Source organism: Mesoplodon mirus, assembly GCF_964341445.2.
Source record: "Mesoplodon mirus genome assembly, chromosome: 8".
NCBI lineage: Eukaryota > Metazoa > Chordata > Mammalia > Artiodactyla > Ziphiidae > Mesoplodon > Mesoplodon mirus.
Window position 1 is genome coordinate 19,507,896 of NC_138984.1, and position 11,571 is coordinate 19,519,466.

Consider the following 11,571-nt stretch of genomic DNA (forward strand, 5'->3'; position numbering starts at 1 on the left):
GCCTTCAGCCCCGCCCCTTCTGGCTGCCTTCGTATTTTGCCTGACTTATCGTTCTTATCGTGGGACTTATCGTCCCACCCCCACTGCCGATCTCTTTAGACTCACATTGTTACCAATTTTACTCGCTAGAACTGGTCAGAGGTTCGGAGGAACAGGCGTTCAGGGGTGTGGGAGAGACGGTGGGCCGCCCATAGGCACTTCCTAGGGCATTTCCGAGCCATCCCTTGGCCCTCAGGACCATCTAAGGACCGCGAGTCTGCGGTTGCCTAGAAACGGCCACGAGCCACTCTCCCTCCACTGCTTTACTTTCCGCCTCCAACTGCCCGGAGGCTGTTTCCGGTTCCGGCTGCGGGCCGCAGAAGACATGGCGGCGTCTGCGTCGGCAGCTGCAGGGGAGGAGGACTGGTAACTTTGGGGTCATGGGCTTTGGAGGACCGCCTGGATCCGGTCCGGGGGACTAGCGCCAGCCGCGGACGGTCCGTACGGCGGGCGCGTGCGGCGGGGCGAGGGATGAGGGATGGCAGAGACGCTTACATCTCTTCCTAAGAGAGTTCTGGACTGGGGAGCTGGTGGGTGGAGGGGCACTGGTCTGACCCGGAGGAGACCGCATCAGCGCCGGCCTGGCTAGTTCGGGCCGCGCCTTATCAGGTTCGATCCTCCGGCTTCACCCCATCCCATTCTCGCCTTCTGAAGTGGATTTGCTCACGGTCCCGGGGGATGCCTGTTTGTCAGATCTCCGCCCCCCTCCCCGGCCCTTTTACTTCCCAGAACTGATGTCCTCCAGTTCCCGTCCCCCTTTTCCCTCGGACCAGACTATTTCCTCTGAGGCTTTCCTCAACCTTCTCCCTTCCCGACAGCACTAATGAGGACTGTTGTCTGAATAAAGCTTTACACCTCACGAAAAGCGCTCCTAGTCCTTCTCTCAAGCATTCTTCACAAGGGCCCAGAACATGGAAGGACTCTGGGATTTGGAAATAGATAAATGTGGGTTCACATCATATTTTATTAGCTGTGTGATGCTGACCAGGCCACCTAGCTTCTCAGCTGTAAAAAAAAAAAAAAAAAAAAAAGTGGGTGTGGCATCCACCTCAGAGAAGGATCTGAGAGGATCAAGATGGATTTGTAACATACCTAAGCCTCCTTTTCATTAATAACTCTGAGGTGTAGGCACCTGAGGAGACTAAATGAGGCCTGAAGAGGTAAAATGAGTTGCCAAAAGGTACATAGTTATGGCTAGGAATCCAGGTTGTCAGACTCCAAACCTTAGGTTCTTAGTTCTAGGACATTGTAGTTCCACTCCCCACCCCCCTTTTTTTTTTCGCGGTACGCGGGCATCTCACTGTTGTGGCCCCTCCTGTTGCGGAGCACAGGCTCCGGACGCGCAGGCTCAGCGGCCATGGCTCACGGGCCCATCCGCTCCGCGGCATGTGGGATCCTCCCGGACCGGGGCACGAACCCGTGTCCCCTGCATCGGCAGGCGGACTCTCAACCACTGTGCCACCAGGGAAGCCCTCCCCTTTTTTTTGTCACCATCTTACCACCATCCCATTTCATATCTCACATCCAGGGCCCAAGTCACAGGTAGGGTGGGTGAAGTATTGAAGGGCTCCTTGATGGAGGCTACACCTCAGTGTTTCATTGGTTCAGGGAGCCCAGCCAGTGGTAGCCTTTTTTGAGACCATCCAGAGTTGCTGTTTTCAACCTATTCAGGGGGAATTTAAGATTCTGAGGGGACACATTGTGCCTTGGCGAGGGCCGTATTGATTGTACAACCAGCCTGCGGTCCTCTAAGACTCCAACGCTCATGTCAACCAGAAGTACTCAACTGTTAGCTACGTTATCTATTTATATTTTCAGATATCTGCCTAAGACTTTAAAAATTTTTGAGAATCACTCTATATATACATACACATACGCATGTATACACACCCACACACACATATATGTCACACTAGGGCAGCCCTGCTCTTGGTGAAGAAGGGGCAATATAACTATAAGAAAGCAAACCAAGCATGTATCTTTCCATGTATTATCTGGGTAAAGCTGTGGCCTCAAGCCAGTAACTCATCTTCAGTGGCATTACAACTGCTGTTTCTGTGATTAAACGTGTGTCCTCTAAGGGATGGCAGGGACACTGACATCTCTTCCTAAGAGAGTTCTGGACTGGGGAGCAGGTGGGTGGAGGGGCCACTGGATCCTGACCTGCACAAGTTGATCTAGATCAGTCAGACAGCAGGGATCATAAATACATTGAATATTAACTACAACCTTCTCTCTTTCCTTTTAAGGGAGAAGGTTAATACAAATAGGAAGAAAAAAGAACACATACTAGCTACTATGGCCAAGATACTATTAGGCACTTGACATCACCTTTCATCCTCACGATAACTGTGGAGAGTGAGTGGTAATATCTACGTGGTGGACAGGGTAATTCAGGCTTACAGATATAAGTAACTACTCAGATCACATAGCTGGTAAGTGATTGGTACCTGTTACTCATTCCAAGGCTGATGGCTCTTCCACTACAGCACAGCCTTTACAGCATGTAGACCTGTTCTGTTTAGGTTGGTATCTCCTTTGAGGAGGTTTACAGTGACTGGTATTGGCAGTGTGTATAGACACTAGGATCCATGAACGGTGTAGGGAAAGCCAGGAGTGGTATTGGTAACCTTAACGCTAATCAATAGATGTCATATTTCTGGGTCAGAGAGATGGCCACTAAGGAACAACCAACAGTACAATGAAACTTATACAGGGAGTCAGGAAACCTAGCTTGGGTCTCAGTCCTCCCTCTGTTAAGCCTTGAGATTTGGGCTAGTCTTTTCACCTTCTTGGGAATCTGGTTCCTCATCTATTGGCAGAAATGATCTGTAAAACTCTGATTACTGTGCTTTCTACTTGGCCACTTGACAAATTAAGGTAACATGTTTCTCCCATTTTTATGGAGGTTAGCAAGAGAATCCACTCATGCAGATTGCCATTTTTCTACAAAGCCAGCCTTCATTGGCCTTAGTAGGCTTTAATAGGGAGAGTTGTAATGGTAAGTCAATCTCCCCTGTCTCTCCAGGGTCCTTCCCTCTGAAGTTGAAGTGTTAGAGTCTATCTATCTGGATGAACTACAGGTGGTCAAAGGAAATGGCAGGTATGTATTCAACTAGAGGTGGGCAGGAGTCCCCTTGGTAGTAAGAGGATTCCATGCAGTATCTGTGGGCCTTGATTTGAGATAGTATTTCTGTCATGTAGACAGTCTGTTCCTTTAATCACCCCAAAGAAAGAGCCTGATGCTCACTTCCTCTGCCCGCTTTACTCTCTCACCCCCATCCTCCCCAGCTCTCAAGTCCCTGCCCAGTCACATCCCAGGTCTCCACTTCATCCACCTGCAGATCATCACCATGGGAGATCTACATCACCCTGCACCCCGCCACCGCAGAAGACCAGGATTCACAGTATGTCTGCTTCACTCTGGTGCTTCGGGTCCCAGCACAGGTGAGGCCTCTACATTATGGCAGCAAAGGGAGGCAGGGGAGAGGCCTTGGGGTAGAGTGCATTAGCGGTAGCATGGTATTTTCTCTCTCTAGTATCCCCATGAGGTGCCACAGATCTCTATCCGTAACCCCCGAGGACTCTCAGATGAACAGATCCACAAGTAAGTCGGGCTGGTCAGAGCAGGGAAAATTTGGGATACAGCTCAGTCTGGTGAGGGAAGGGGGCAGGCCTAATGTTTGCTTTGCCCTCTCCCCACAGGATCTCACAGGCGCTGAGCCACATGGCTGAGGCTGGGCTGGGTACTGCCATGCTCTATGAACTCATCGAGGTGAGAGGTGTGCTAGCCTGGGGAAATGTCCTTGTCTTCCAGCTAGAGCAGTTTCTTTCAAGGGAGGCCGTGGGCCTAGAATCTTAAATATGTCTGGAGACATTCATTTAGTTCTTGTTTAGGTAAGCCTAAACTGCTCCAGAAAGGTGAGACTCTCTTCTGTTTCAAAAAATCTCCCCAAAGACGGTTCTATAGCTTCCCCAAGTTGCCTATTCCAGCATCGTGACAGAAAATTTTTTTTCCTCTTTAACTTGAATTTTTTGTGCTTCATTATCAGTGCATTTCTTGTTCTCTTGGCATTGGCAACTGAAAATGGCAAGAGATCTTGCCTGGAGGGTCTAGCCATACATGAACATTTGAAGGCTAGTCTGTCATTGGAGCTGACTAGAAAAAGTCATGGTTCTTTTCCTCAAAGAGTTTCTACCCTAGTAAAGGAAACAACCCACATGAAACTATGCCTAGAGCTACAAGTTAATATACACAGCTAACTTTTGTTGTTTGAGATCAAAAACACAAATACAGTCTTGTTTTCCTCTACTTTGAGTCTTTAAGAAAAATGTTCAGAAAAGAATGAAGGTGGGTGGCCTGGAGTCAGAGTGGGCATAGACCACTGTAGCGTTTCTGAGTCAGGCCTCCACGATGCAGCTCTGAACTTTGTGGAATTCCAGAGTATTAGCTATTAAACAACAGTGCAAATGCGTATTTCATAGCTCAACCTGATGCCTTTTGAATTCTCTGTCCGTTTGGGGTGTCCATGCCTTCACTTTCTTTCTGAAAGCTGACTCCAGAACAGGCTCATTGAGGGAGTGATATTCAAAGGGGGATAACCAGCAAAGGCCTCCCAGAAGATGTGAGTTTTAATTGAACATTTTTTACTCTCTAAGGTGTTTTATTTTCATCCCCAAGATGTGTTAAAAGTGACTTAATGAGTGGAAAAACAATTAAATTGGATTTTGAAGCTGGGTAGATTTGGGGGGAGGGGTGTGGGCATGGAGGAGGATTGATTCCAAGCAGAGGGAGCATCACCAAGACAGAAATGCATGAACACAAGGCAAAACTGGCTCGGTGGGAGACGGCCCGCCAGTCACTCCTGGGAGTAGTCAACAAGCTTCACTCACAGTTCTGGCCCCTGCCTCCCTATTTGAACAGTGTCTTCTCTCCTCTCAGAAAGGGAAGGAAATTCTCACAGATAACAACATCCCCCATGGCCAGTGCGTCATCTGCCTCTATGGTTTCCAGGTGGGTTACTCTCTTGGGACCTGGGGGTCGGCTGTGACAGACAGTGGAGGGCTCGGGGCGACCTCTGACACAGTGCCTTACCCTCCAGGAGAAGGAGGCCTTTACCAAAACCACCTGTTACCACTACTTCCACTGCCACTGCCTGGCTCGGTACATCCAGCACATGGAGCAGGAGCTGCAGGCCCAGGGGCGGGAGCAGGAACGGGAATGGCAGCACGCCGCAACCAAACAGGTCGACCTGCTGGCCCTGCTCGCTTGACCTCATACCCTCTTCTATCGCTCCACTCCAGGGCCGCCTTAGCCTTTTCAGGGTCATAGGTACCTCTGAGATTAACGAAAGCTCACCTTTGTCCAGGAAAAAGGGGCATCCTTATACGTACACGTAATCATATTGCACACGGTTTCAGAGGGTTCCCAGGCCTCTAGTTAGGCAGCCCCTGCTTTGCTCCCCCTCACTGCTGAACAGGTATTCCTATGCCCCTCCGTCCCAGCCCTCTACAGATGAGGCTGGGCAGCTGGCAAGCACCCTAGGCTGGGAAGCAGGGGTGCGATTTCGCCTCTCTTTTCAGGCGGCCGTTGGTGTGCAGTGCCCGGTGTGCAGAGAGCCACTCGTGTACGATCTTGCCTCGCTGAAAGCAGCCCCTGAACCCCAGCAGCCCGTGGTAAGGAAACTCGCTGCCAATCTGAGCCAAGAATAATGGCATCTTGTCTGCTTTGAATGGGGCCTCTGGAGTTGGCCTCAAGCTGCCTGGGCCCTCTCTGTAAAGCCGTGGCCCCCAGCAGAAGTCCAAAACTCTGGGAGCCCAGTCTGAGGGATAAAACCAAGAACCTTGAGCAGATCTCCTGAGGCAGTCCTGGAAGAGCCGGGGTTTCAAGTCTGCCTTCTCCTGTTGATTCTTCTCTCTGTGCCATTCTGCTCCTTTCCCTCCAGGAGCTGTACCAGCCCGATGCAGAGAGCTTGCGCCAGCAAGAAGAGCGCAAGAGGCTCTACCAGAGACAGCAAGAGAGGGGGGGCATCATTGACCTTGAGGCTGAGCGTAACCGGTACTTCATCAGCCTCCAGCAGGTGAGGGAAGGGTTTCCCACTCCTCCCCTGATGACCCCAACCTTCCTACCAACACCCCTCTGCCGTGGCCCTCGGGTGAGCTTTGTTCTACCCTGGGAGGTTATAGGCGGATGGCGGTCGGCTCAGATTCTAGGTGAGGGGCCTGCGGTTCCCCGCTTTGAAGAATTGCATCCCCTTCACTGCATCTGCTCACTTCCTTCTAGCCTCCTGCCCCTTTGGAACCCGAGTCAGCTGTAGATGCCTCTGGAGGATCCCACCCACCCAGTACCCTTGCCACAGAACAGTCCACCTCATCAACTGCTCAGACCACCCTGTCAGCTCCTCTGCCTGTGGCCTCCCAATACACATGTGAGAAGATGCCAGGGGCTAGGCCAAATCAGCAGAAGCTGGGCGAGACCCAGAAAGCTATGCTAGATCCTCCCCGGGCCAGTCGAGGTCCCTGGAGACAGCCCGAACGGAGGCATCTAAAAGGAGGGGAGTGCAATGCCCTCAAAGGTACCAGTGACACCCAGGAACTGCCACCTCCTGAGGGGCCCCTCAAGGAGCCTATGGACCTAAAGCCAGAGTCCCGTAACCAAGGGGTTGAAGGCCCTCCCCAAGAAAAGGGGCACGGCAACTGGCAGGGTCCCCCGCCCCGCAGGACTCGCGACTGTGCCCGCTGGGAGCGCTCCAAGGGTCGGACACCAGCTTCTTCCTACCCCCACCTGCCTCGGGGTCGGGGAGCCTACCGGCCTGGTCCTCGAAAGGAGCCCGTGAGCCTCGAATTGGAGGATGGTTCCTAGCAGTACTGTGGGGGGTGGTGGGGGGACAATAAAGAGATTGGCCTTGTTTGGCTTTCCTTACTCAGTAGTGCCTAGCCTGTGAAGTATGGCTCTCTTTCTAAATTCCCAGCAAGACAAGCACGGCAGAGTAGCCACAATTTTGCTCTGAAGTCTGTTCTCCCAGGAAATCGGGCTCTGGATAAAGAGAAGTCTGACATCTCAGCTAGTATAGTGGATTCCAAGGAAAACTAGTGGAGGCCAACATTTAAGAAGAATATGCAGGACCCACCCTGCCCCATAACCCACTGTGCATACACCCACATCTATCTATACTTGAATATCTTGAGGTGGAGGATGGTGCTTTCCTGTTTACTACAGTCTCTCTTCTTCCCCCTTTGTCTAAGGCAGGCTGTGCCCCCAGCATTTGCCTATGTGGACACCTGATGGCCCCTGAAGCCATCTGTGTTTATAGCCCCTGCTTTTTTCCTCAAGTGCCAACACCAGAAGGTAGGAGGGAGGTCAGAGAACGGAGTAGCATGGCAGGTGTTTATTGATTTCCTAGAGGAGGAGAGGGCTGGGAACAGCCCGGTTGTCACGTCCTCAGAGACTCTGCATTGTGAATTGCCCCTGCAGGGTCACTTTTATAAAGCATGAAGTAGCCCTGCACCTGGGCAGGGCTGATCTGAGTTGTAGCTTGAAGGACACGATCTGCAAAGGTCTCGGCCAGGGAAGCTGCTTGCCCTGGATAGAACCTCTGGAACATCTGGGTCAGCTGCCAGCGTGAGCAGTGGCCCACGTACTCCTTCAGGTCTACTCGCCCAGGGCGTATCAGGGCAGGGTCGAGCCTAAGAGAAGAAGGCAGCAGAAGCAGAGTCATGAGCAGCAGTGCCACCAGCACCCCCAAAAATGGTCCCATTAGGGCTTCCCTGGTGGCGCAGTGGTTGAGAGTCTGCCTGCCGACGCAGGGGACACGGGTTCGTGCCCCGGTCCGGGAAGATCCCACTTGCCGCGGAGCGGCTGGGCCCGTGAGCCATGGCCACTGAGCCTGCGTGTCCAGAGCCTGCGCTCTGCAATGGGAGAGGCCACAACAGTGAGAGGCCCGCGTACCACAAAAAAAAAAAAAAAATGGTCCCGCTGAACCTCCTGACCCTCCTAAGATGGTGAGGGGGTGGAATCTTGCCTCACAGTCTTGAGTACCTCACTCCTCACCTGTCAACATGGTTGGTGGTCATGAACACAATGCGTGCCTCAGTGGAAGCCACGCCATCCAAGGCATTGAGCAGGCCACTGAAAGTGAGCCGACCTAGACCTTGGTACTTTACTGGGTCTGGAAGAAGGCAGAGATAAAGCGTGAGTGATCATAGCCCTACTTAAAATTAGCATCCCCTTCTACTCCTTACTTACCATGTCCCCCTACTTATCAGTGCGTCTTGTGGACTCTCATTGCTAACCCAGGTGTCCTCCATCAGCTCTCTGGATTTCTCCTTTCTTCCACTGTTCCTCATTTAGAAACACTCCCCCTTCCATCAACTTCCCTCACTTACTCTCCGCAGCCAGGTCTCGACTGAGAAAGGCAGCATCCACATCCTCCAGGAGCACCAGGCTCTGCTGCGGTGCCACGCTCAGCAGGTGGTTGAGCCGGTCATCAGAGAGGCTGGAGTCTGTGAGACTCAGCAGGCAGATGCTGTGCTGCAGTTCCCCAGCCAGGGCTGTGCTATGGAGGAGGGATGACAGGTAATGGGCAACCTGGAAACTGGTCCTTGGGCCCAGCTGCTTGTTCCTCACTGTACTAGTTTTGTCTCAGAGGCCTAAACCTTTCACCAAACCCCGCTAGTGTTCCACATGTCTCATGTTCATCCCGGTTCCTGTTCCCCACATTTATTTCCCTTTCCAACCCCACCAGTCCAGTTTCTCTCCAGTTTGAGGGTTAAGGGAAGTTTGACTCTACTCACATAAAACTGCTCTTTCCGCAACCAGGGGGCCCATAAAGCAGGTAGCCACGTCTGTAGGGAATGCCTAAGAATACAGCCGGGATGATGGTCAGGACCTAAAATGAATCATGTACTCTGCCCCAGATGTCCACATTCATGCCCAACTCTGCTCCTGGAGGCCTGATGACTTTGGCATTGGAAGAAATCAATCCTGTAGACAACTTTTCTCTCCCCTTCGTCTATGGGAATTAGGCTAGAGCCTTATATTTGCCCAGAAATATAAAGTGCTAGCCCACAGCTTTATATCTGGCCACAAAGACCAGCCTGTTCCCTCCTGTTCTAATACCACATCAAAAACAACCTAGCCAAGACCCCAGCTGCTTCTCACCTCTGTCAGTGTACCACTTGGGGTTATCGATGAATTCCCGGATGTCTCTGACAATTCGGTCAGCCAGACCCTGTTCTAGAACCACAGAATTCAGTGGCCGGCGGCGGCGTGGATAGCCAAAGGGGCGCCATTCAGAGCCCACGGCTGTGTACATCACTGTCTTCCCTTCCTCCTGCTGCAAAGCTAGCTCTCGAGCTGGGAGCGGGGAGAGGAGAAAAAGCCAGTAATTTCTCTTTGCCATGCTACTAGGCAGAGCTGTGCCAAAACAGTTTCCCTAGCCACCAGTGCTCCCATGGTCTCAGAGCCTCCTGTTCCTCCTCTCCAAGCTTCTCTTCCTTTGATGTCGAAGACCCCATCCCTGCAACCACCACCCCCTGCCCCCATAAAGCCTGTCTGTGCCATCCCACACCTTCCTCCAGGATGCTGAAGAAGACCTTTCGGTCAGTGCCCAGAGCCGTGAAGGTGACAGATTCCCAGGGGGTCCCCGTCTGCAGGTCTATCATCTGCATCTCTCGGCTCCGTTCCACCCGGATCCATTTCCCTTGATACCTGAATAAGAATGGTCAAAATGAGGTGAACGAATGGGTCAAACCCACCTCCCCTCATTCTCCTTTTCTACTCTCAGAGCTCTCTCTGGTTCCCAACCTTACCAGATAAAGTGGTTTCCAGGGCTGGGGACAAATTCAAATTTAGTGGAGATGCGGCCACTCTCGTGCTGAAGGTACGAAGTCTCGACACTGAGGTGCTGAGTTCGGGTACTGTGGCGGGTGAGCCAGCTAAGCAACCAAGCATAACTCCTGTCTCGAGCAGGGACTTCCAGTGTGATCATGTAATGGCGCCGGAACGCCACCAGACCCAGTTGGGCACCCTTCCGGGCCAGGGCCAGGGCTGTGCCCACACCCACCAGCCCAAATCCAGCCCCAAAGTAGGGATTGTCCTTCAGGGCCAGAACAAAGTCTGAGAGGGGCATCTTGAAAGGAAAACACTGAATCTTACAGGCCCCAAGGCATTTTCAAGACCTAGGGGTGGGGAGCAGTGGAGATGGGACAAAGCACAAGATTAGTTTAGAAAATGGACTCTGAAATTCCTCCCCAACTCACCCCCTCCCCCCCTGCAGAAGCTGGGAGCAGGAAGGACAGGTCAGCATTACTGTGTGCTTCAATATCCTCCCTTTGTGGGGTGGGGTTGGTGTTGGAATGCAAGGGATGGGACTCTGGGCCACTCGCCCCATTTTGCCTTTCATTATCCTGTTCATACCTGTTTCTTGCCAGACGACTATGTCTGGAGATTCCTTAAACCTGAGAGAACCATATAACCGGCTTCACATCAGGATAATGGATGGACAGAATTTTTGTGGTCCCTGGGACCAGCTGAGTTAGAAAGGGGCCCACTGGCCAGAGTTAGGAGGGGATGAAGAAGCTACTGTCTTCTGTCAACCTGTCAGTAACCTCATGCCTTGCTATTATGAGTCATGTACTTCAAATATCCTCTCCTCTCCTTTACATGCTAATGTCCTGTTTAGCTTTTTATTACCTCCCACCTAAATTGTCTCTTCGAAATTAATTTTAGTTCTTGAAGTGGCATCTTAATGGGTCTCCACGTCCTGCTTCACCAAACTGCTACACAGGGGTCCAGCTCTTTCTTCATAAGGATCTGCTTGAATCCCACTACTTTCCCTATTCCAACACCTCCAATGACTGGCTCTCAACAGGTCCCTGAATTAGGTAAAAACTCCTCTGCCTCCACAATACAGGGCCCACCTACCTTTAATGGCTTAGCTCCTAATACTCTCTGTTGAACAAATATACAAACCTCCTTCTTCCTTGCTCAAGCAGTTCTCTTGACTCGGAATGCCCATTTTAATTTATTTCCTCCATTCTCTCCAGTTGAAGTCCCGCCCATCTGCTACTTTCTCCAAGGAGATTTCCTCGAATTCCACCCCCAATAAAATGTGACAGGGCCTGATTCTAGACTGTAAGATCCCGAAGGGTAGGAGGTCAAATCTTTTCTAGCACACTTCACCTGCCCCCCTGCCACTTTGCTCTACGCCTGGCACGCAGTGCGGTGAACTGACAGCAGTGACCTCCGCTGAAGCTCAGAATAGGATCCAGAATTCCAAAATTCGTATGCGTGGAAGGCTACAGACAAAGCCCTTCCCGCTCCCGGTCCTTGTCGGTCGCCCAGAAGCCTCCTCCCGAACCCCCTCTACACCCCAGCTCGCGCCTCCAGCAGCCGGGTTTGGAATAATCAGTCACTCCCCCGCCCCTTACCGCCATGACTCTCTGGCCCTCCCTCTCGATGGTTTCACCCTTTCGCTCTTCAGGGAAGCGCCGCTTCGCCCGGCCGCCGGGTTGTTTCATCTACTTCCCGCC

General features: G+C 52.0%; 2 protein-coding genes across 4 annotated transcripts; one reads left to right on the plus strand and one right to left on the minus strand.

The window, feature by feature from the left end:
* The first annotated feature begins 338 nt into the window (after positions 1 to 338).
* Positions 339 to 6,968, plus strand: RNF25 (ring finger protein 25). Its single transcript, XM_082630017.1, has 10 exons — positions 339 to 405; positions 3,068 to 3,142; positions 3,384 to 3,486; positions 3,579 to 3,646; positions 3,745 to 3,814; positions 4,982 to 5,053; positions 5,142 to 5,285; positions 5,623 to 5,715; positions 5,985 to 6,119; positions 6,323 to 6,968. The coding sequence occupies exons 1-10, from the start codon at positions 365 to 367 to the stop codon at positions 6,899 to 6,901; spliced, it is 1,380 nt and encodes a 459-aa protein (XP_082486143.1). The 5' UTR covers positions 339 to 364; the 3' UTR covers positions 6,902 to 6,968.
* A 444-nt stretch (positions 6,969 to 7,412) lies between these two features.
* BCS1L (BCS1 homolog, ubiquinol-cytochrome c reductase complex chaperone) lies at positions 7,413 to 11,571 on the minus strand. Of its 3 annotated transcripts, none has more exons than XM_082631330.1 (8): positions 11,470 to 11,571; positions 9,850 to 10,218; positions 9,609 to 9,748; positions 9,200 to 9,394; positions 8,833 to 8,896; positions 8,425 to 8,594; positions 8,090 to 8,207; positions 7,413 to 7,725 (listed from the first exon to the last, which is right to left on the minus strand). In XM_082631330.1, exons 2-8 carry the CDS (start codon positions 10,167 to 10,169, stop codon positions 7,473 to 7,475), a joined length of 1,260 nt encoding a protein of 419 aa, XP_082487456.1. In that variant the 5' UTR covers positions 10,170 to 10,218; positions 11,470 to 11,571; the 3' UTR covers positions 7,413 to 7,472. The 3 variants fall into 3 exon arrangements, with proteins under 3 accessions (XP_082487456.1, XP_082487458.1, XP_082487457.1); XM_082631332.1 differs by lacking the exon at positions 11,470 to 11,571 and adding an exon at positions 11,222 to 11,385; XM_082631331.1 differs by lacking the exon at positions 11,470 to 11,571 and adding an exon at positions 11,012 to 11,205.

Bases quoted from the DNA above. Each gene is read 5' to 3' on its own strand.
- BCS1L (XM_082631330.1), bottom strand. From the start codon at position 10,169: ATGCCCCTCTCAGACTTTGTTCTGGCCCTGAAGGACAATCCCTACTTT. The intron at 9,749-9,849 runs GTAAGGTTGGGA...ATTCTTATTCAG, and splicing joins CCTGGAAACCACTTTATCTG to GTATCAAGGGAAATGGATCC. The intron at 7,726-8,089 runs GTGAGGAGTGAG...TTCTTCTCTTAG, and splicing joins ACCACCAACCATGTTGACAG to GCTCGACCCTGCCCTGATAC.
- RNF25 (XM_082630017.1), top strand. From the start codon at position 365: ATGGCGGCGTCTGCGTCGGCAGCTGCAGGGGAGGAGGACTG. The intron at 3,647-3,744 runs GTAAGTCGGGCT...CTCTCCCCACAG, and splicing joins TCAGATGAACAGATCCACAA to GATCTCACAGGCGCTGAGCC. The intron at 5,286-5,622 runs GTCGACCTGCTG...CTCTCTTTTCAG, and splicing joins AGCACGCCGCAACCAAACAG to GCGGCCGTTGGTGTGCAGTG.